Consider the following 24,765-nt stretch of genomic DNA (forward strand, 5'->3'; position numbering starts at 1 on the left):
CATAGGAGCAGTATTATAGTAGTTATATTCTTGTACATAGGAGCAGTATTATAGTAGTTATATTCTTGTACATAGGAGCAGTATTATAGTAGTTATATTCTTGTACATAGGAGCAGTATTATAGTAGTTATATTCTTGTACATAGGGGACAGTATTATAGTAGTTATATTTATGTACATAGGAGCAGTATTATAGTAGTTATATTCTTGTACATAGGAGCAGTATTATAGTAGTTATATTCTTGTACATAGGGGACAGTATTATAGTAGTTATATTCTTGTACATAGGAGCAGTATTATAGTAGTTATATTCTTGTACATAGGAGCAGTATTATAGTAGTTATATTCTTGTACATAGGAGCAGTATTATAGTAGTTATATTCTTGTACATAGGAGCAGTATTATAGTAGTTAAGTTCTTGTACATAGGAGCAGTATTATAGTGGTTATATTCTTGTACATAGGAGCAGTATTATAGTGGTTATAGTCTTGTACATAGGAGCAGTATTATAGTGGTTATATTCTTATACATAGGAGCAGTATTATAGTGGTTATATTCTTGTACATAGGAGCAGTATTATAGTAGTTATATTCTTGTACATAGGAGCAGTATTATAGTAGTTATATTCTTGTACATAGGGGACAGTATTATAGTAGTTATATTCTTGTACATAGGAGCAGTATTATAGTAGTTATATTCTTGTACATAGGGGACAGTATTATAGTAGTTATATTCTTGTACATAGGAGCAGTATTATAGTAGTTATATTCTTGTACATAGGAGCAGTATTATAGTAGTTATATTCTTGTACATAGGAGCAGTATTATAGTAGTTATATTCTTGTACATAGGAGCAGTATTATAGTAGTTAAGTTCTTGTACATAGGAGCAGTATTATAGTAGTTATATTCTTGTACATAGGAGCAGTATTATAGTGGTTATATTCTTATACATAGGAGCAGTATTATAGTGGTTATATTCTTGTACATAGGAGCAATAATATAGTAGTTATATTCTTGTACATAGGGGACAGTATTATAGTAGTTATATTCTTATACATAGGAGCAGTATTATAGCAGTTATATTCTTGTACATAGGGGCAGTATTATAGTAGTTATATTCTTGTACATAGGGGCAGTATTATAGTAGTTATATTCTTGTACATAGGAGCAGTATTATAGTAGTTATATTCTTGTACATAGGAGCAGTATTATAGTAGTTATATTCTTGTACATAGGGGCAGTATTATAGTAGTTATATTCTTGTACATAGGGGCAGTATTATAGTAGTTATATTCTTGTACATAGGGACAGTATTATAGTAGTTATATTCTTGTACATAGGGGCAGTATTATAGTAGTTATATTCTTGTACATAGGGGACAGTATTATAGTAGTTATATTCTTGTACATAGGTGCAGCATTATAGTAGTTGTGTTCTTGTACAAAAGAGGCAGTATTATTGCAATAATATTATTATATTTGCCTTTTTCTTGGACCTCATCACATGTAATAAAACCATGTTCTTGTTCTTACCAGCCCTCTATTCTGCTGGTCCCCAGTACACTGTATCCGACCAGCACGATATCACGAGATTTGCAGAACTCCAGTAATTTGCTCTGATTGAGGAATATGTGACATTCCACCTGTGCAGAGATATAATGGCTCATTACTATATATAATAGTGTTGATAAGATGCAATAGTAAAAAATATTTCACTCTAAACGACATGTTGATGGCAAAATATTACAACTTGGCTCCTTCTTTTTTTTTTTTTACAAACAGCGCCACAACTCTCTATGGGTTATATTTGGTATTGCAACTCCATTAATGTGGAAGGAGCTGTACTGCAATACCACACACAACCTGTAGGGAAGAATGTCTGTGTTTTTTTTTTTTTTTAAATTACAAGTTTTTCTAATTTCTTAGGATATTATGTGTGATTGATCCTTACTGGTCGGTGATATGTACCTGGTTGCACACTGGTTTGTACTTGAGTCCTGGCATGTTGAGAATCAGCTCCAGTTGCCGGTGGTTAAAATTGGAGACTCCGATGGATCGGACGAGGCCGGCGTCTCTGCACGCTTCCATAGCCTAGAGGTTATGGTAAGATAATTAGAGAGATGTTCCATCCGAAAATGGGAATCTTACCCCGTATGGTGGAGGAGAAGTTATTCTCCCCACAGTCACCCATAATCTTTCATATATTTTACCTTCCATGTTTCTCGGATATCTGTGTTATGAAAAACCACTTTCCCATTTTCATCTGTGGGAAAGGGATCATCTCCGGGCTGGAGGGGAAAAAATAGAGTTCACATATAATGTCTTCTGCTCTGATCTGATTGGGAGCCGCGGTCGATCCCATACACATATATCTACAAACCTTAAACTCCACTGGGTGGTGGATCAGGAAGAGATCCATGTAATCCAGCTGCAGATCCTTCAGAGATTTCTCCAACCCCAGTCGGACCCTCTCAGGTGTGTGGTTATTGCACCAAAGCTGCAGAATAAATTAAAAACCTGTAACAGCTCGTCATCGCCACCTAGTGGCCATGTTAAAGTGAAAAGAATATTTTGATTGGTCACCTTCCCAGTGTAAAAAATGTCTTCCCTCTTCACAGTCCCATCCGCAATCTTTGATCTAATGGCTTGGCCGATCTGGACCTCATTCCCGTATAAAAAGGCGCAGTCGATGTGGCGGTATCCAGCGTCAATGGCGACCTTGGTGCTCTCACCGGCATGTTCCATGGTGTACTTAGCCTGATAAAATGCAATTTTGATAAATCTCATTGTTCCTCTGTGGGGCAAATGAAACACGGAGAGATGGCACAGTGTCTCAAATGGGGGAACATTGCGGTGGCGAGAGACCAGCAGTAATGCCGCTTTGCCTTGGATTCAGTGGAGCAGCCGCTGCTTTATGTCTGATGCACTCACCGTGTCCGTCCCGGTGCCAAATCCGATCACCGGCATTTTATTCCCATCGTTCAGCACCACGTAGGAGTCCGGCTTCAGAGCCATGGTGTAATGTGTCCCAGTGTCTCAAAGTGCACAAGGTGCTGCCTGTATTTTATCTAGTCCTTCCCCAACCGTACAGCCCGTCCTATAGGTCAGTGAAGGTGGATGTCTAGTCGGCAGAGATTCTGCAGCGTCATTGGTTAGTAGCTAAATAAACACATGTGAGGTGAAAAATGAAGAGAAAGGTCACAGAGAAACTGCAGAAGGCTGTGTCATCCTGATTGTTTCATAAGGAGTAAACTAGATAAAAAACCATAAAGCATGAGAGAATTTGCCCTTAAAGGGGAAAAGTTCCCTTCTGATCCCAGGTAAGCATGAAACTGGAACAACTTGATCCAGAGTGTCAATCAGACTGGATCACTGTTATGATGAGGTAATTCAGTACCACAATGGACATAGAAGTCAGACATACAGTGACCTGACAATAACCCAAAAACATAGAACGAGCTCTGAGACGTGGGAACTCTGCTGACCGCAATCCCTAATCCTCTCCAACCACACTAGAGGCATCCGTGGATTGCGCCTAACGCTCCCTATGCAACTCGGCACAGCCTGAGAAACTAGCTAGCCTGAAGATAGAAAATAAGCCTACCTTGCCTCAGAGAAATACCCCAAAGGAAAAGGCAGCCCCCACATATAATGACTGTGAGTTAAGATGAAAAGACAAACGTAGAGATGAAATAGATTTAGCAAAGTGAGGCCCGACTTTCTGAACAGAGCGAGGATAGGAAAGGTAACTTTGCGGTCAACACAAAACCCTACAAACAACCACGCAAAGGGGCAAAAAGACCCTCCGTACCGAACTAACGGCACGGAGGTACACCCTCTGCGTCCCAGAGCTTCCAGCAAGCAAGAAAAATCAAATAAGCAAGCTGGACAGAAAAAACAGCAAACAAAATAACAAAAGCGGAACTTAGCTATGCAGAGCAGCAGGCCACAGGAACGATCCAGGAGGAAACAGGTCCAATACTAGAACATTGACTGGAGGCCAGGATCAAAGCACTAGGTGGAGTTAAATAGAGCAGCACCTAACGACTTCACCACAACACCTGAGGAAGGAAACTCAGAAGGCGCAGTACCACTCTCCTCCACCAACGGAAGCTCATAGAGAGAATCAGCCGAAGTACCACTTGTGACCACAGGAGGGAGCTCTGCCACAGAATTCACAACAGTACCCCCCCCTTGAGGAGGGGTCACCGAACCCTCACCAGAGCCCCCAGGACGACCACGATGAGCCATATGAAAGGCACGAACAAGATCGGGAGCATGGACATCAGAGGCAAAGACCCAGGAATTATCTTCCTGAGCATAACCCTTCCACTTAACCAGATACTGGAGTTTCCGTCTTGAAACACGAGAATCCAAAATCTTCTCCACAATATACTCCAACTCCCCCTCCACCAAAACCGGGGCAGGAGGATCAACAGATGGAACCATAGGTGCCACGTATCTCCGCAACAATGACCTATGGAATACGTTATGAATGGAAAAAGAATCTGGAAGGGTCAGACGAAAAGACACAGGATTAAGAACCTCAGAAATCCTATACGGACCAATGAAACGAGGTTTAAACTTAGGAGAGGAAACCTTCATAGGAATATGACGAGAAGACAACCAAACCAAATCCCCAACACGAAGTCGGGGACCCACACAGCGTCTGCGATTAGCGAAACGTTGAGCCTTCTCCTGGGACAAGGTCAAATTGTCCACTACATGAGTCCAAATCTGCTGCAACCTGTCCACCACAGTATCCACACCAGGACAGTCCGAAGACTCAACCTGCCCTGAAGAGAAACGAGGATGGAACCCAGAGTTGCAGAAAAACGGCGAAACCAAGGTAGCCGAGCTGGCCCGATTATTAAGGGCGAACTCAGCCAAAGGCAAAAAGGACACCCAGTCATCCTGATCAGCAGAAACAAAGCATCTCAGATATGTTTCCAAGGTCTGATTGGTTCGTTCGGTCTGGCCATTAGTCTGAGGATGGAAAGCCGAGGAAAAAGACAAGTCAATGCCCATCCTAGCACAAAAGGCTCGCCAAAACCTCGAAACAAACTGGGAACCTCTGTCAGAAACGATATTCTCTGGAATGCCATGTAAACGAACCACATGCTGGAAGAACAATGGCACCAAATCAGAGGAGGAAGGTAACTTAGACAAGGGCACCAAATGGACCATCTTAGAGAAGCGATCACAAACCACCCAAATGACTGACATTTTTTGTGAGACGGGAAGATCTGAAATAAAATCCATAGAGATATGTGTCCAAGGCCTCTTCGGGACCGGCAAGGGCAAAAGCAACCCACTGGCACGAGAACAGCAGGGCTTAGCCCGAGCACAAATCCCACAGGACTGCACAAAAGAACGCACATCCCGCGACAGAGATGGCCACCAAAAGGATCTAGCCACTAACTCTCTGGTACCAAAGATTCCAGGATGACAAGCCAACACCGAACAATGAACCTCAGAGATAACTTTATTCGTCCACCTATCAGGGACAAACAGTTTCTCCGCTGGGCAACGATCAGGTTTATTAGCCTGAAATTTTTGCAGCACCCGCCGCAAATCAGGGGAGATGGCAGACACAATTACTCCCTCTTTGAGAATACCCGCCGGCTCAGATAAACCTGGAGAGTCGGGCACAAAACTCCTAGACAGGGCATCCGCCTTCACATTTTTAGAGCCCGGAAGGTACGAAATCACAAAGTCAAAACGGGCAAAAAACAGCGACCAACGGGCCTGTCTAGGATTCAACCGCTTGGCAGACTCGAGATAAGTCAAGTTCTTATGATCAGTGTTATGTTTGCTAATGACAGGTGTTATGAAGGCAATCCAGAAACACAGTGTGCTTAGCGATCAAAGCGCACACAGTGATCTGACAAATACCCAAAAATACAAGAACGAGCTCTGAGACGTGGAAACTCTGTAGACTGCACACCTGATCCTATCCTAAACACAACTAAAAGCGGCTGTGGATTGCGCCTAACAACTACCTAGGCAACTCGGCACAGCCTAAGAAACTAGCTAGCCTGAAGATAGAAAAATAGGCCTGACTTGCCCCAGAGAAATTCCCCAAAGGAAAAGGCAGCCCCCCACATATAATGACTGTGAGTAAGATGAAAAGACAAAACGTAGGGATGAAATAGATTCAGCAAAGTGGGGCCCGATATTCTAGGACAGAGCGAGGACAGTAAAGCGAACTTTGCAGTCTACAAAAAACCCTAAAGCAAAACCACGCAAAGGGGGCAAAAAAAAAACCACCGTGCCGAACTAACGGCACGGCGGTACACCCTTTGCGTCTCAGAGCTTCCAGCAAAACAAAAGACAAGCTGGACAGAAAAAAAGCAACAAAAAAGCAAAAAGCACTTAGCTATACAGAGCAGCAGGTCACAGGAACAATCAGGAGAAGCTCAGATCCAACACTGAAACATTGACAAGGAGCAAGGATAGCAGCATCAGGCGGAGTTAAGTAATGAAGCAGTTAACGAGCTCACCAGAACACCTGAGGGAGGAAGCTCAGAAGCTGCAGTACCACTTGTGACCACAGGAGTGAATTCAGCCACAGAATTCACAACAGATCAGTCAAGACCACCACGCGATGCTTAGCTCCTTCAAGCCAATGACGCCACGCCTCGAATGCCCACTTCATGGCCAGCAACTCTCGATTGCCAACATCATAATTTCGCTCAGCAGGCGAAAACTTCCTGGAAAAGAAGGCGCATGGTTTCATCACCGAGCAATCAGAACTTCTCTGCAACAAAACAGCCCCTGCTCCAATCTCAGAAGCATCAACCTCGACCTGAAATGGAAGCGAAACATCTGGTTGACACAACACAGGGGCAGAAGAAAAACGACGCTTCAACTCTTGAAAAGCTTCCACAGCAGCAGAAGACCAATTGACCACATCAGCACCCTTCTTGGTCAAATCGGTCAATGGTTTAGCAATACTAGAAAAATTGCAGATGAAGCGACGATAAAAATTAGCAAAGCCCAGGAACTTTTGCAGACTTTTCAGAGATGTCGGCTGAGTCCAATCATGGATGGCTTGGACCTTAACAGTGTCCATCTCGATAGTAGAAGGGGAAAAAATGAACCCGAAATATGAAACTTTCTGAACACCAAAGAGACACTTTGATCCCTTCACAAACAAAGAATTAGCACGCAGGACCTGAAACACCGTTCTGACCTGCTTCACATGAGACTCCCAATCATCCGAGAAGATCAAAATATCATCCAAGTATACAATCAGGAATTTATCCAGGTATTCTCGGAAGATGTCATGCATAAAGGACTGAAACACTGATGGAGCATTGGCAAGTCCGAATGGCATTACTAGATACTCAAAATGGCCCTCGGGCGTATTAAATGCAGTTTTCCATTCATCGCCTTGCTTAATACGCACAAGATTATACGCACCACGAAGATCTATCTTGGTGAACCAACTAGCCCCCTTAATCCGAGCAAACAAATCAGATAACAACGGCAAGGGGTACTGAAATTTAACCGTGATCTTATTTAGAAGGCGGTAATCTATACAAGGTCTCAGCGAACCATCCTTCTTGGCCACAAAAAAGAACCCTGCTCCTAATGGCGACGATGACGGGCGAATTTGCCCCTTCTCCAAGGACTCCTTCACATAACTCCGCATAGCGGCGTGCTCAGGCACAGATAAATTAAACAGTCGACCTTTTGGGAATTTACTACCAGGAATCAAATCGATAGCACAATCACAATCCCTATGTGGAGGTAGGGTATCGGACTTGGGCTCATCAAATACATCCCGGTAATCAGACAAGAACTCTGGAACCTCAGAAGGGGTGGATGACGAAATAGACAGAAATGGGACATCACCATGTACCCCCTGACAACCCCAGCTGGACACAGACATGGATTTCCAATCTAATACTGGATTATGGACTTGTAGCCATGGCAACCCCAACACGACCACATCATGCAGATTATGCAACACCAGAAAGCGAATAACCTCCTGATGTGCAGGAGCCATGCACATGGTCAGCTGGGTCCAGTACTGAGGCTTATTCTTGGCCAAAGGCGTAGCATCAATTCCTCTCAATGGAATAGGACACTGCAAGGGCTCCAAGAAAAACCCACAACGCATAGCATACTCCAAGTCCATCAAATTCAGGGCAGTGCCTGAATCCACAAATGCCATGACAGAATAAGATGACAAAGAGCAGATCAAGGTAACGGACAAAAGAAATTTTGACTGTACCGTACCAATGGTGGCAGACCTAGCGAACCGCTTAGTGCGCTTAGGACAATCAGAGATAGCATGAGTGGAATCACCACAGTAGAAACACAGCCCATTCTGACGTATGTGTTCTTGCCGTTCAACTCTGGTCAAAGTCCTATCGCACTGCATAGGCTCAGGTTTATGCTCAGATAATACCGCCAAATGGTGCACAGATTTACGCTCACGCAAGCGTCGACCGATCTGAATGACCAAAGACATAGACTCATTCAGACCAGCAGGCATAGGAAATCCCACCATGACATCCTTAAGGGCTTCAGAGAGACCCTTTCTGAAAATAGCTGCCAGCGCACCTTCATTCCATTGAGTGAGTACGGACCACTTTCTAAATTTCTGACAATATACCTCTATCTCATCCTGAGCCTGACACAGAGCCAGCAAATTTTTCTCTGCCTGATCCACTGAATTAGGTTCATCGTACAGCATCCGAGCGCCAGGAAAAACGCATCAATATTACTTAAAGCAGGATCTCCTGGCGCAAGAGAAAATGCCCAGTCCTGAGGGTCGCCACGTAAAAAAGAAATAATGATCCTAACTTGTTGAACTGGGTCACCAGAGGAGCGAGGTTTCAAATCCAGAAATAGTTTACAATTATTTTTGAAACTCAGAAATTTAGTTCTATCTCCAAAAAACAAATCAGGAATAGGAATTCTTGGTTCTAACATAGAATTCTGAACCACAAAGTCTTGAATATTTTGTACTCTTGCCGTGAGCTGATCCACACATGAAGACATACCTTTAATGTCCATCGCTACACCTGTGTCCTGAACCACCCAAATGTCTAGGGGAAAAAAAAGGCAAAACACAGTGCAGAGAAAAAAAAAACGGTCTCAGAACTTCTTTTTTCCCTCTGTTGAGAATCATTAGTACTCTTGGCCTCCAGTACTGTTATGATGAGGTAATTCAGTACCACAATGGACATAGAAGTCAGAGCACATACAGTGACCTGACAATAACCCAAAAACATAGAACGATCTCTGAGACGTGGGAACTCTGCTGACCGCAATCCCTAATCCTCTCCAACCACACTAGAGGCATCCGTGGATTGCGCCTAACGCTCCCTATGCAACTCGGCACAGCCTGAGAAACTAGCTAGCCTGAAGATAGAAAATAAGCCTACCTTGCCTCAGAGAAATACCCCAAAGGAAAAGGCAGCCCCCACATATAATGACTGTGAGTTAAGATGAAAAGACAAACGTAGAGATGAAATAGATTTAGCAAAGTGAGGCCCGACTTTCTGAACAGAGCGAGGATAGGAAAGGTAACTTTGCGGTCAACACAAAACCCTACAAACAACCACGCAAAGGGGCAAAAAGACCCTCCGTACCGAACTAACGGCACGGAGGTACACCCTCTGCGTCCCAGAGCTTCCAGCAAGCAAGAAAAAACAAATAAGCAAGCTGGACAGAAAAAACAGCAAACAAAATAACAAAAGCGGAACTTAGCTATGCAGAGCAGCAGGCCACAGGAACGATCCAGGAGGAAACAGGTCCAATACTAGAACATTGACTGGAGGCCAGGATCAAAGCACTAGGTGGAGTTAAATAGAGCAGCACCTAACGACTTCACCACAACACCTGAGGAAGGAAACTCAGAAGCCGCAGTACCACTCTCCTCCACCAACGGAAGCTCATAGAGAGAATCAGCCGAAGTACCACTTGTGACCACAGGAGGGAGCTCTGCCACAGAATTCACAACAGATCACCAACCAGGATGACAAGGGTCAATTAGAAAAGATAAACTTTAATGATACCCAGTGTTAATCACAACAAATCATCATCCAGAAATCTCAATTGTCGATCATAATAATCATGATCTATATGGAGTGCCCCCAAGGGCAGTGGGGTACTTGGTACAGGGTCCTTCGGTTCTCAAAGGGGGATGTCACAGTGTCTGACCCGGTCCGTGGCCCTGGGACGTCCATGTAAAAGGGAAAGGTCTTTAAGGGGAAATGTTCATGACGCCACCTGTGGTATTCGTTCAGGGTGACTGACGCTGCTAAGGGGTCCACTGGGGTGATGTTATGGCAGCTAGATGGTAAACCTTCCCACAGGTGAAGTATGTCCCCAGGGCTTCCCAGTGTGTAGATGGTGGATGGTGAGAGGCGCAGTGAAGAACGAGGACACAAGGTTGCAGTCTCTTTACCTTTACTGAAGGCTTCAGCATCCACAGTCCAGGGCACCAGATCACAGGACAGGCAGAGTCCGGCCGGTTTGGAGGCAAATCCAGAGTCCTCTTATCCAGGTGGAAATCAGTAGCCTTCCTCTAGCGCCTGGGTGTTGTAGTACCTTATTGCTGAGCCTCTCATAAGGTCCTCACAACTGTTGTAAATGTTATGTCTCTCTCTGTCTCCCAGATGGATAGGACAAAACCCGTGTGACTGGTGGCTTGAGTCTTTTTACAAGGACTCTAGCACGCTGAGGGAGCAACAGTCCTTTATGCCTTGCTCCAGGACAGCTAATTGCAAGTTACTGATCCGCCCTATACCCAGGAGGCCTGGTGGCAACTCTCGGAGGCCGGGGCGTGCTAGAGTCCCTGTAAAAAAATGAATTTTATCCTTTGAAATACATTGAGAGTATTAATAAGCAGGACAGAGTTAGAATATCATTCAAATGTACCAGATTGGTAGTATTTACTATTTATTATTAATAGTTTGATTATTTAACGCTTACCTTTGTGTTAGTGTGCCATAGCAAGCAGTATAATTGAGGCACATATTCAAGTGTGATTTTATGGCACATCAGCCATTTTAGTATTGGCCTTTACCTTTATTATGATATCTATCTTTATTCATTGAATTTTCAATTTTTTGACAGAGTTGGCAAAGTACTTGTCTTGATATCAGTGGCTTCAGGGCTTCTTTTAATTAGCACCAGTGTGTTTTATATTTTTTTTCCTCTTAAAATTGTGTACAACATGGTTTCAATTTCATTGTTATCAGTCTTTCATATGGCTGTCAAATAGCTGAGAATCTGTAGCGGCATCTGGGATCGTGCCCATAGCGGTCCCTTAGCTTTTTAAACAACATTAAATTTGTGGTTTTATGGCACAACAGCCATTTTAGTATTGGCCTTTACTTTTAGCGCGATATCTATCTTTATTCATACAATTTTAAGAGGATTAAAGGTATTGAAATACATAATTGGTTTTTGATCAGTAAAATGGATATTAGCAAATCTTTGCAAGAGAACATTTTTTTTTTATTGCAACATAATGGAGAGTGTTGTACTCTTGACTTAAAACACTAAGAGATGTCGCTGTGTAATTGCAGCATCTATACTCAGCCTTAGAATTTCTCATTAAATGTTAAAATGTGTCTATGCGCTGTCATATCAAATCCGAGCCATAATAAGCGCTACAGCACAGTCACAATCAATTTGATAGAACGTTTATTTCCTGTAGATGGGAATCTGCTAGACTAAGATAATAAGACACCGGGGTTAAAAGGATGAATCCAGAGAAATTGGCCAATGTTCTTAAAACTCATCGTCATATGGATACTTAGGGCTTTCTTTCCAGCTAAAATAAAAGAAAATTGAAGATAAAAGGAAAGTAAGGACGTAAAATAAAAGATAATAAATGCAAGTACGTTAAAATTAAATTGTAAAAATATTAATAAATAAAAGTTAATGTAAAGAATAAAATCAGAACAAATTTGTTCTCGGAAACTAGAAGGTACTTACGAAACAACATTCATGTAACGCATTTCTTTATTGACTCCATCTAGAGATTTCATGTCTTCATCACTTAAGTCAAAGTCAAAAACCTGTAAATGAAAAGTAATTAAAAATTATAGATTATTTTTAAGAGGAAAGAAATTATTCTAATTTTATTTTCTTAATTTACTTGGAAGTTTTCCTTGATCCTCTCAGGGCTGATGCTTTTTGCCAAGACGACACATCCCCTCTGGAGCAAATATCTCAGGGCCACCTGCGCAGGAGAGCGGTTCAGCTTCTTAGCCACTGTATTTAATACGGGGTCTTCAAGCAGTTTAGGGGAATTCTGATCAACCCTGTCAGAAAGAAAATAAAATAAATCTCACACTTTAACACAATTTTGGTGAAAGGAAAGAAAACAAGCACATTATCACAGGATAGTCACTATTACATGAAACAGGATGAAGCAAGTTGTTATATTTTGTACATAGGGGACAGAATTATAGTAGTTATATTCTTGCACATAGGGGCAGTATTATAGTAGTTATATTCTTGTACATGGGGCAGTATTATAGTAGTTATATTCTTGCACATAGGAGCAGTATTATAGTAGTTATATTCTTGTACATAGGAGCAGTATTATAGTAGTTATATTCTTGTATATAGGAGCAGTATTATAGTAGATATATTCTTGTATATAAGAGCAGTATTATAGTAGTTATATTCTTGTATATAGGAGCAGTATTATAGTAGATATATTCTTGTATATAAGAGCAGTATTATAGTAGTTATATTCTTGGACATAGGGGCAGTATTATAGTAGTTTTATTCTTGGACATAGGGGCAGTATTATAGAAGTTATATTCTTGTACCAATACCCTTGTTCTTACCAGCCCTCTATTCTGCTGGTCCCCAGTACACTGTATCCGACCAGCACGATATCATGAGATTTGCAGAACTCCAGTAATTTGCTCTGATTGAGGAATATGTGACATTCCACCTGTGCAGAGATATAATGGCTCATTATTAGTGATGAGCGAGTGTACTCATTGCTCGGGTTTTCCCCAGCACGCTCGGGTGATCTCCGAGTATTTGTTAGTGCTAGGAGATTTAGTTTTCATTACCACAACTGTATGATTTACAGCTACTAGCCAGCCAGAGTACATGTGGGGTTTGCCTGGTTGCTAGGGAATCCCCACATGTAATCAAGCTGGCTATTAGCTGTAAATCATTCAGCTGCGGCGATGAAAATACTCGAAGACTACTCGAGCGTGCTGGTGAAAACCCGAGCAACGAGTACACTCGCTCATCACTACTCATTACCATATATAACAGTGTGGATAATATGACTTTTTTAAAGAACATTTCACTGTAAACAACATATTGATGGCAAAATATTACAGCAACATGGCTTCTTATTATCCGGAAACAACGCCACAACTGTCTATGGGTTATATCTGGTATTGCAATACCACACAACCTGTAAGGAAGATTGGCACTTTTTCTAATTTCTTAGGATATTTATGTGTGATTGATCCTTACTGGTCGGTGATATGTACCTGGTTGCACACTGGTTTGTACTTCAGTCCTGGCATGTTGAGAATCAGCTCCAGTTGCCGGCGGTTAAAATTGGAGACTCCGATGGATCGGACGAGGCCGGCGTCTCTGCACGCTTCCATAGCCTAGAGGTTATGGTAAGATAATTAGAGAGATGTTCCATCCGAAAATGGGAATCTTACCCCGTCATTCTGCCTGAAGTCACCCATAATCTTTCATAAAAGTTACCTTCCATGTTTCTCGGATATCTGTGTTATGAAAAACCAATTTCCCATTTTCGTCTCTGGGAAAGAGATCATCTCCGGGCTGGAGGGGAAAAAAAAAAGAGTTCACATATAATGTCTTCTGCTCTGATCTATTTGGGAGCCACGGTCGATCCCACACATATATCCTCAAACCTTAAACTCCACAGGGGTGTGGATCAGGAAGAGATCCATGTAATCCAGCTGCAGATCCTTCAGAGATTTCTCCAGCCCCAGTCGGACCCTCTCAGGAGTGTGGTTATTATTCCAAAGCTGCTGAATAAATTAAAAACTCGTAATAGCTCGTCATCGACACCTAGTAAAAAGAATATTTTGATTGGTCACCTTCCCAGTGTAAAAAATGTCTTCCCTCTTCACAGTCCCATCCGCAATCTTTGATCTAATGGCTTGGCCGATCTGGACCTCATTCCCGTATATAAAGGCGCAGTCGATGTGGCGGTATCCAACGTCAATGGCGACCTTGGTGCACTCAACAACCAGTTCTTTGGTGTATTTAGCCTAATAAGATGCAATTTTTTATAAATCTCATTGTTTCCCTGTGGGGTAAATGGAACATGGGGTGATGGCGCGGTGTCCCAAATAGGGAAACAATGCGGTGGCGAGAGACCAGCAGTAATGCCGCTTTGCTTTGGATTCAGTGGAGCAGCCGCTACTTTATGACTGATGCACTCACTGTGTTCGCCCCAGTGCCAAATCCGATCACCGGCATTTTATTCCCATCGTTCAGCACCACGTAGGAGTCCGGCTTCAGAGCCATGGTGTAATGTGTCCCAGTGGCTCACAGTGCACAAGGTGCTGCCTGTATTTTGTCTAGTCCTTCCCCAACCGTACAGCCCGTCCTATAGGTTAGTGAAGGCAGACGCCTATTCGGCAGGGATTCTGCATTATTTAGTAGCTACATAAACACATGTGATGGGAAAAATGAAGGGAGATGTCACGGGGAAACTGCAGAAGGATGTGTCTTCCTGATTGTTTAATAAGAAGTACTGTAAATAAGAAAAAAAAAAACATAAAGCATGAGAGAATCTGCCTTTAAAGGGGAAAAGTTCCCTCCCGATCCCCCATAAGCATCAAACTGGAACAACATGATCCAGAGTGTCAGTCAGACCGGATCACCAACCAGGATCACAAGTGTCGATCATAAAGGATAAACTTTAATGATCCCTGTTAGGAGTCAAGTTCCTGCCGCCGCACAGGGGGAATCTCGAACCGTATCCGCTGCGGTCTCCCATTCTCGTCCAGCCGCAGTGGAGACGTCGAGACCCAGCGTCTGGCTCAGGCAGATACTGTGCGCTTGGTTACTGCTGCCTTTCCAGGCTATGCCTTTGTAGCCAGCACTGATCAGCGGCGTGCAGGCCTTTCAGGGACTAAGTCCTGCTATTCCCATACTGAGCATGCCCACAGGACGATCTCTCATTGGAGGTCGGGGGTCACACACTCAGGCCCTGTAGCAGCTCCTATTGGACCATTAGGAAGGTCCTTGAGAGCTACAGCTATAAAAGGTTTTGATGGCCGCACAGCCATGCGCTAGTATAAACTTGATAACGTGTGTGTAGATGAATGTCTGTCGATGGATGAAAGCTCCTTAATCATTCCCATTCCTAGTGATGATGACTGCTCGCGAATGGTGGAAGCTACCTAGCGCCCGACAGTGCTACCTGCACACTTAGAACACGTTTCTGCATCTATTCGCAGTGCCCGCATGTACGGCACCATGGGCAATCAGTGCACTTTCCTGACAGCCGGTCAGTGTAGGGTGGGAATTCCCGCTTGAACTCAGCATCTGACTCGGGGCGTCATCAGGCGCGGGCTCAAAAGCCACCGAGGGTCAGAGCGAGTCCAATCCCAAGTTTAGTGGGGGTGATTCCTAGGGATCCCACTAGTGTCTTTCAGCTGCACCCTGTGACTGCTAACAGGGTGCAGCGTATTTACGGCAACTCTGTGAAGCAACAGTATTCGCTACCATTTATTCTGGGTGAGGTCTAACCCATGTGTGAGCAAGCGTCCATCCGCCATTACTCAGCAGCAGGTGCCATCTCTACACGGTGGACCCCGGACTGCGAACGCACCTCAAATTGTCTAATATTATTACTTGGTGCGATCGGCCAGTCCTAACAGATCCCGAGTGTCAATCACAACAAATCGTCATCCAGGAATTCTGAGTGTCGATCATAGTAAACATGATCCAGACTGTCGATCAGACTGATTCAAAATTTCTAATCCCTAGTGCGGGATCAGACAGGATCAACATTCATGACCGCGAGAGTCGATCAGACTGGATCAAACATCTACAATAGTGAGTGTTGATATTAATATTCATGATCCCAGATGTCGATCAGACTGGACTAATATTTACTATCTACACATAGAAACAACATAAGCCTGAATAATGTAGTGTAGATATAAGATACTAACCATGTGATTCCAGCTTCGTCCTGGAGATTATCTTATATCTATACTACATTTTGCATGCTTATGTTGTTTTTTCACCTCCTGCATTTGCCTATGTTCTCCTGCATGTGCATCTAGTAGCATCCGTTTTTTAGATTTCTAATTTTATGTATATCTTAAATTCCTATAATAAAAATATTTTTTTAATAGGCATATATACTCTGTAGGTTCTCCTACTTTCTATGTGTAGTTCTTTATGTTAATGAGTTTATCCCTTGCATTCTATTATTATTATACATTTTTATAGCGCCATTTATTCCTTGGCGCTTTACATGTGAACGGTGCAAATATAGACAAGTACAATAAACATGAGCAAAAAACAAGGCACACAGGTACAGAAGGAGGGAGGACCCTGACCGCGAGGGCTCACAGTCTACAGGGGATGTGTTAGGATTCACTAGGAGAGGGTCGAGTTGGTCATGCGGCGGTTCAGCAGACAGAGGATCACTGTATGTTGTAGGCTTGTCAGAAGAGGTGGGTCTTCAGGTTCTTTTTGAAGGTTTCTATGGTAGGCGAGAGTCTGATGTGTTGGGGTAGAGAGTTCCAGAGTATGGGGGAAGCACAGGAAAAATCTTATATGCGGTTTTGGGAGGAAGAGATGAGAGGGGAGTACAGAAGGAGATCATGAGAGGATCAAAGGTTGCGTGTAGGTAAGTACCGGGAGACAATGTCACAGATGTATGGAGGAGACAGGTTGTGGATGGCTTTGTATGTCATAGTTAGGGTTTTGAACTGGAGACTCTGGACAATAGGAAACCAATGAAGGGCCTGGCAGAGAGGAGAGGCCGGGGAATAACGGGGAGACAGGTGGATTAGTCGTGCAGCAGAGTTTAGGATGGATTGGAGTGGTGCCAAAGTTCTAGAGGGGAGGCCAGAGAGTAGGAGGTTTTAGTAGTCGAGGCGGGAGATGATAAAGGCATACACTAGTGATTTTGTGGTTTCATGGTCAAGGAATGCACGGATCCGGGAAATGTTTTTGAGTTGGAATTGGCAAAAGGAGGCAAGGGTTTGGATATCTGGCTTGAAAGAGAGGGCAGAGTTGAGGATCACCCCGAGGCACCGAGCGTTCAGGACCGGGGAAAGTGAGTAGCCATTGGCATTGATGGATAGGTGGGATGGAGGGGTGGAGTGAGGTAGGGGAAAGATAATGACCCATCTATGGTGGACCAAAACCTCATTGGACAACTAATTTAACCAAAAGATCATCCCTCAGGAGAATATACTCCGCCTCATTAAGAGCATGCCCAGGCACATGGAGGCCACACACACTACTGAGCATCATTTCCTTGTCTTGAGGCATTTCCACTGAAGTTGGATCAGCCTGTAATTTGATTCTCCGCTTGTATTTTGAGTATCATTCCAAATACAGACCTTCATGGGATATTACATTTTATTTACATTGACCATTTTTATGTTTTATTGTTCTCAACGCGTTCCACTATGTACTGAACAAAGGTTTGCAACTGAAATGGTTTTTTAGTGATATCTAGGATGCAATATTTTAGTTTTTCCTTTTCTTTTTTTGAGAAATCTGTATATATGATATTGCAGCCACATTGCATGTGATTAATTGAAGCTGCCATACGGCGATATGATATGATCCATGGGGTGAAACCACTGACATGGATATACGGGCACTTAACAGGAAAAGTGTGAAGGTGATACAGTTTATGGGAACATGCAGATACACCTGGGAGCCTGTTGTGCTTTACTGTCCTTACGATCTCATGACATCACAACACAAAGCAAGGAGCTTATATTTTACAGGAAATAATTGCAGCCAGTAGTGTGGAATTTCTTAAGAACTTACTAACAGACATGAAGAAAATTTACAATTTAAATATCGGATCATTTTGAAAAATTTGGCGTATATTTTAACCCCTTCATGACCGGAGGTACTTTTGGTTTTGCGTTTTCGAAATTGTGCCATTTTCTGATACCCTTAGCTTCTCTATTTTTCGTGATCTCAGGTTAGGTGGCAACCTGTTTTTTGCGCACTGAGCTGACATTTTTAATGATACCATGTTGGTGCAGATACGATCTTTTGATAGCCAGTTATCACATTTGAATGCAATGTCGCGGCGACCAAAAAAACGCAATTCAGGCATTTTGACTTTTTTCTCGTTACGCCGTTTAGCGATCAGGTTAATCCTAATTTATTGATAGTTCGGGCGATTCTGAATGTGGCAATACTGTTGTGAATTCTGCTCTTGGGCTCCCTCCGGTGGTTATGAGTGGTAGTGCTGCGGTAGTTGGATCGGAGCATTTATCAGGTGTATCCATTTTTTGCAATCTGGGCTGGGCTATTTAAGTCCTGCTTTATCCTTTAGTCAGTGCCAGTTGTCCATTGTTTTTGGAGGATTCACATCCATACCTGGTCTCTCCTGGTCTGCTGTTCATTTCTTCAAAGATAAGTTCTGGCCTTGTTTTTGCTGTCCACCGCTGTGGACCATATAGTTCTGTGCATTTTCATGTTTTGTTTTGTCCAGCTTTGTCTGTGAAGGATTTTTTGCAGCCAAGCTGTGTCTCTGGAGATTCAGATATACCCCCCATGTCTTTAGTCAGATGCGGTGATTTGTATTTTCTGTGGTGGATATTTTCTAGCATTTTTATACTGACCGCATAGTACTCTGTTCTAGTCTTTCTTTTTAACTAGTATGGCCTCCTATGCTAAATTCTGATTTCATGTCTGCATATGTTATTTCCCTCTCCTCTCACAGTCAATATTTGTGGGGGGCTATCTATCCTTTGGGGATTTTCTCTGAGGCAAGATAGGTTTCCTGTTTCTGTCTTTAGGGGAAGTTAGTTCTTAGGCTGTGTCGAGGGGTCTAGGGAATATTAGGTACCCCCCACGGCTACTTCTAGTTGCGCTGCTAGGTTCAGGGTTTGCGGTCAGTACAGGGACCACCTTCTCCAGAGTCCGTCTCATGCTGCTCCTATGCCACCAGATCATAACAGTACAACTGGCCAACAATGAGTTAATTGCATCTCAGAAGAAGGGAGGACAGGTTTTAGTAACATAGTAACATAGTTAGTAAGGCCGAAAAAAGACATTTGTCCATCCAGTTCAGCCTATATTCCATCATAATAAATACCCAGATCTACGTCCTTCTACAGAACCTAATAATTGTATGATACAATATTGTTCTGCTCCAGGAAGACATCCAGGCCTCTCTTGAACCCCTCGACTGAGTTCGCCATCACCACCTCCTCAGGCAAGCAATTCCAGATTCTCACTGCCCTAACAGTAAAGAATCCTCTTCTATGTTGGTGGAAAAACCTTCTCTCCTCCAGACGCAAAGAATGCCCCCTTGTGCCCGTCACCTTCCTTGGTATAAACAGATCCTCAGCGAGATATTTGTATTGTCCCCTTATATACTTATACATGGTTATTAGATCGCCCCTCAGTCGTCTTTTTCCTAGACTAAATAATCCTAATTTCGCTAATCTATCTGGGTATTGTAGTTCTCCCATCCCCTTTATTAATTTTGTTGCCCTCCTTTGTACTCTCTCTAGTTCCATTATATCCTTCCTGAGCACCGGTGCCCAAAACTGGACACAGTACTCCATGTGCGGTCTAACTAGGGATTTGTACAGAGGCAGTATAATGCTCTCATCATGTGTATCCAGACCTCTTTTAATGCACCCCATGATCCTGTTTGCCTTGGCAGCTGCTGCCTGGCACTGGCTGCTCCAGGTAAGTTTATCATTAACTAGGATCCCCAAGTCCTTCTCCCTGTCAGATTTACCCAGTGGTTTCCCGTTCAGTGTGTAATGGTGATATTGATTCCCTCTTCCCATGTGTATAACCTTACATTTATCATTGTTAAACCTCATCTGCCACCTTTCAGCCCAAGTTTCCAACTTATCGAGATCCATCTGTAGCAGAATACTATCTTCTCTTGTATTAACTGCTTTACATAGTTTTGTATCATCTGCAAATATCGATATTTTACTGTGTAAACCTTCTACCAGATCATTAATGAATATGTTGAAGAGAACAGGTCCCAATACTGACCCCTGCGGTACCCCACTGGTCACAGCGACCCAGTTAGAGACTATACCATTTATAACCACCCTCTGCTTTCTATCACTAAGCCAGTTACTAACCCATTTACACACATTTTCCCCCAGACCAAGCATTCTCATTTTGTGTACCAACCTCTTGTGCGGCACGGTATCAAACGCTTTGGAAAAATCGAGATATACCACGTCCAATGACTCACCGTGGTCCAGTCTATAGCTTACCTCTTCATAAAAACTGATTAGATTGGTTTGAGAGGAGCGATTTCTCATAAACCCATGCTGATATGGAGTTAAACAGTTATTCTCATTGAGATAATCCAGAATAACATCCCTCAGAAACCCTTCAAATATTTTACCAACAATAGAGGTTAGACTTACTGGCCTATAATTTCCAGGTTCACTTTTAGAGCCCTTTTTGAATATTGGCACCACATTTGCTATGCGCCAGTCCTGCGGAACAGACCCTGTCGCTATAGAGTCACTAAAAATAAGAAATAATGGTTTATCTATTACATTACTTAGTTCTCTTAGTACTCGTGGGTGTATGCCATCCGGACCCGGAGCCATTTTTTTTTCCTTAGCCTGTTTTTTCTGTTCCTCCCTCTTAATCTCTGGGTGGCTACGTAACCTAGTAATAACATGAATGTTCAGGAGTTAGTTTCTCGGGTGGATCTGCTTGCTGCTAGGGTACAGGGTATTTCAGATTATATTGTTCAGACTCCTGCCTTAGAACCTAAGATTCCCACGCCTGATTTGTTTTTTGGTGACAGATCCAAATTTTTGAGTTTCAAAAATAATTGTAAACTGTTTTTTGCATTGAGACCCCGTTCTTCTGGTGATCCCATTCAGCAGGTTAAAATCATCATATCCTTGCTGCGTGGTGACCCACAGGATTGGGCATTTTACCTTGAATCTGGCAATCCTGCTTTGCTTAATGTTGATTCTTTCTTTCAAGCATTGGGGTTATTGTATGATGAGCCCAATTCTGTGGATCAAGCTGAGAAGATCTTGTTGGCCCTGTGTCAGGGTCAAGAAGCGGCAGAATCGTATTGCCAGAAATTTAGAAAATGGTCTGTACTGACTAAATGGAATGAGGATGCCTTGGCGGCAATTTTCAGAAAGGGTCTTTCTGAATCCGTTAAAGATGTTATGGTGGGGTTCCCCACACCTGCTGGTCTGAGTGATTCTATGTCTCTGGCCATTCAGATTGATCGGCGCTTGCGCGAGTGCAGAGTTGTGCACACTGTGGCGTTGTCCTCCGAGAGGAGCCCTGAGCCTATGCAGTGTGATAGGATTTTGTCTAGAGCTGAACGACAAGGATTTAGGCGTCAGAATAGGTTGTGTTTTTACTGCGGCGATTCTGCTCATGTTATTTCTGATTGCCCTAAGCGTACCAAGAGAATCACTAGTTCTGCTACCATCAGTACTGTACAACCAAAATTTCTGTTATCTGTGACCTTGATCTGCTCATTATCGTCATTTTCTGTCATGGCATTTGTGGATTCAGGCGCCGCTCTGAATTTAATGGACTTGGAATTTGCCAGACGTTGTGGTTTCCCCTTGCAGCCTTTGCAGAACCCTATTCCTTTAAGGGGGATTGATGCTACACCGTTGGCTAAAAATAAACCTCAGTTTTGGACACAGCTGACCATGCGCATGGCACCAGCCCATCAGGAAGATTGTCGTTTTCTGGTGTTGCACAATTTGCATGATGATATTGTGCTGGGTTTTCCATGGTTACAGCTACATAATCCGGTGTTAGATTGGAAATCCATGTCTGTGACTAGTTGGGGTTGTCAGGGGGTTCATGATCACGTTCCTTTGATGTCAATTTCCTCTTCCCCCTCTTCTGAAATTCCTGAGTTTTTGTCAGATTTCCAGGATGCATTCGATGAGCCTAAATCTAGTTCCCTTCCACCACATAGGGACTATGATTGTGCTATTGACTTGATTCCAGGTTGTAAGTTCCCTAAGGGTCGACTTTTCAACCTGTCTGTGCCAGAACATGCCGCCATGCGGAGCTATATTAAGGAGTCTTTGGAGAAGGGGCATATTCGGCCATCTTCTTCACCATTGGGAGCAGGTTTTTTTTTTGTTGCCAAGAAGGATGGCTCCTTGAGACGGTGTATTGATTATCGCCTCTTGAATAAGATCACGGTCAAATTTCAATACCCGTTGCCTTTGCTTACTGATTTGTTTGCTAGGATTAAAGGGGCTAGCTGGTTTACTAAGATTGACCTTCGAGGGGCATATAATCTTATTTGTATTAAACAGGGTGACGAATGGAAAAATGCATTTAATACGCCTGAGGGCCATTTTGAATACCTAGTGATGCCATTCGGACTCTCTAATGCCCCATCTGTGTTCCAGTCCTTCATGCATGATATCTTTCGGAGTTATCTTGATAAATTCATGGTTGTATATTTGGATGATATTTTGATTTTTTCCGATGATTGGGAGTCTCATGTGAAACAGGTCAGGATGGTATTTCAGATCCTCCGTGATAATGCTTTATTTGTGAAAGGGTCGAAGTGCCTCTTTGGAGTGCAGAAGGTTTCTTTTTTGGGCTTCATTTTTTCTCCCTCATCTATAGAAATGGATCCGGTTAAGGTTCAGGCCATTCTTGATTGGATTCAGCCCACATCTGTGAAGAGCCTTCAGAAATTCTTGGGCTTTGCTAATTTTTATCGTCGTTTCATTGCCAACTTCTCCAGTGTGGTTAAACCTCTGACCGATTTGACGAAGAAAGGCGCTGATGTGACGAATTGGTCCTCTGCGGCTGTTTCTGCCTTTCAGGAGCTTAAACGCCGATTTACTTCTGCCCCTGTGTTGCGTCAGCCGGATGTTTCTCTTCCATTTCAGGTTGAGGTTGACGCGTCTGAGATTGGGGCAGGGGCCGTTTTGTGTCAGAGGAATTCTGATGGTTCCTTGATGAAACCGTGTGCCTTCTTTTCTCTGAAGTTTTCGCCTGCGGAACGCAATTATGATGTCGGCAATCGGGAGTTGTTGGCTATGAAGTGGGCATTTGAGGAGTGGCGTCATTGGCTTGAGGCGGCCAAGCACCGTATTGTGGTCCTGACCGATCATAAGAATCTGATTTACCTCGAGTCTGCCAAACGACTGAATCCTAGACAGGCTCGATGGTCCCTGTTTTTCTCCCGTTTTGATTTTGTGGTCTCATACATTCCTGGTACTAAGAATGTTAAGGCGGATGCCCTCTCTAGGAGTTTTTTTCCTGATTCCCCTGGGGTTCTTGAGCCGGTCGGCATTTTGAAGGAAGGGGTTATTCTTTCTGCCATCTCCCCTGATTTACGACGGGTTCTTCAGGAATTTCAGGCTAATAAACCTGACCGCTGTCCAGTTGTGAAACTGTTTGTTCCTGATAGATGGACTAGTAAAGTGATTTCTGAGGTTCATTGTTCTGTGTTGGCTGGTCATCCTGGCATTTTTGGTACCAGAGATTTGGTTGGTAGGTTCTTTTGGTGGCCTTCTTTGTCGCGGGATTTGCGTTCTTTTGTGCAGTCCTGTGGGATTTGTGCGCGGGCTAAGCCTTGCTGTTCCAGCGCTAGTGGGTTGCTTCTGCCTTTGCCGGTCCCTGAAAGACCTTGGACGCATATTTCTATGGATTTTATTTCAGAGCTTCTGGTTTCCCAGAGGATGTCTGTTATCTGGGTGGTTTGTGACCGGTTTTCTAAGATGGTTCATTTGGTACCTTTGCCTAAATTACCTTCCTCTTCTGATTTGGTTCCGTTGTTTTTTCAGCATGTGGTTCGTTTGCATGGCATTCCGGAGAATATTGTGTCTGATAGAGGTTCCCAGTTTGTTTCTAGGTTTTGGCGGGCCTTTTGTGCTAAGCTGGGCATTGATTTGTCTTTTTCTTCCGCATTTCATCCTCAGACAAATGACCAAACCGAGCGAACTAATCAGACTTTGGAAACCTATTTGAGATGCTTTGTGTCTGCTGATCAGGATGATTGGGTGGCTTTCTTACCATTGGCCGAGTTTGCCCTTAATAATCGGGCTAGTTCTGCTACCTTGGTTTCGCCTTTTTTTTGTAATTTTGGTTTTCATCCTCGTTTTTCTTCAGGGCAGGTTGAGCCTTCTGATTGTCCTGGTGTGGATTCGGTGGTTGACAGGCTGCAGCAGATTTGGGCTCATGTGGTGGACAATTTGGTGTTGTCTCAGGAGGAGGCTCAGCGTTTTGCTAACCGTCGTCGGTGTGTTGGTTCCCGGCTTCGGGTTGAGGATTTGGTCTGGTTGTCTTCCCATCATGTTCCTATGAAGGTTTCTTCCCCTAAGTTCAAGCCTCGGTTTATTGGTCCTTATAAGATTTCTGAGATTATCAATCCAGTGTCTTTTCGTTTGGCCCTTCCAGCCTCTTTTTCCATCCATAATGTTTTCCATAGATCTTTGTTGCGGAAGTATGTGGTGCCCGTTGTTCCCTCTGTTGACCCTCCGGCTCCGGTGTTGATTGATGGGGAGTTGGAGTATGTGGTTGAGAAGATTTTGGATTCTCGTTTTTTGAGGCGGAA

The 24,765-nt window shown here is 43.4% G+C and overlaps 1 protein-coding gene across 7 annotated transcripts in view; it reads right to left on the reverse strand.

Moving 5' to 3' along the window:
* Positions 1-24,765, reverse strand: part of LOC138675136 (aldo-keto reductase family 1 member C1-like) — a 184,130-nt gene that overhangs the window by 134,182 nt on the left and 25,183 nt on the right. The window contains exons 1-9 of one of the 7 annotated variants that reach the window (XM_069763133.1): positions 14,430-14,850; positions 14,081-14,254; positions 13,892-14,011; positions 13,722-13,799; positions 13,496-13,618; positions 12,827-12,936; positions 12,127-12,292; positions 11,964-12,046; positions 11,653-11,799 (exon numbers count right to left, since the gene is read on the reverse strand). The exons of 1 other annotated variant lie outside the window; for it this stretch is intronic. In XM_069763133.1, the coding sequence (XP_069619234.1) occupies positions 11,757-11,799; positions 11,964-12,046; positions 12,127-12,292; positions 12,827-12,936; positions 13,496-13,618; positions 13,722-13,799; positions 13,892-14,011; positions 14,081-14,254; positions 14,430-14,513 (981 nt within the window). In that variant the 5' untranslated portion in view covers positions 14,514-14,850 and the 3' untranslated portion in view covers positions 11,653-11,756. Of the gene's footprint in view, positions 1-1,532; positions 1,643-1,967; positions 2,091-2,209; positions 2,288-2,379; positions 2,497-2,582; positions 2,757-2,930; positions 3,241-11,652; positions 11,800-11,963; positions 12,047-12,126; positions 12,293-12,826; positions 12,937-13,495; positions 13,619-13,721; positions 13,800-13,891; positions 14,012-14,080; positions 14,255-14,429; positions 14,851-24,765 lie in introns of those variants that run through there. 5 more of the 7 variants (XM_069763137.1, XM_069763136.1, XM_069763140.1 and 2 more) reach the window with 5 other exon arrangements.

This window comes from Ranitomeya imitator, chromosome 4 (assembly GCF_032444005.1).
Source record: "Ranitomeya imitator isolate aRanImi1 chromosome 4, aRanImi1.pri, whole genome shotgun sequence".
NCBI classification, from domain to species: Eukaryota; Metazoa; Chordata; class Amphibia; order Anura; family Dendrobatidae; genus Ranitomeya; species Ranitomeya imitator.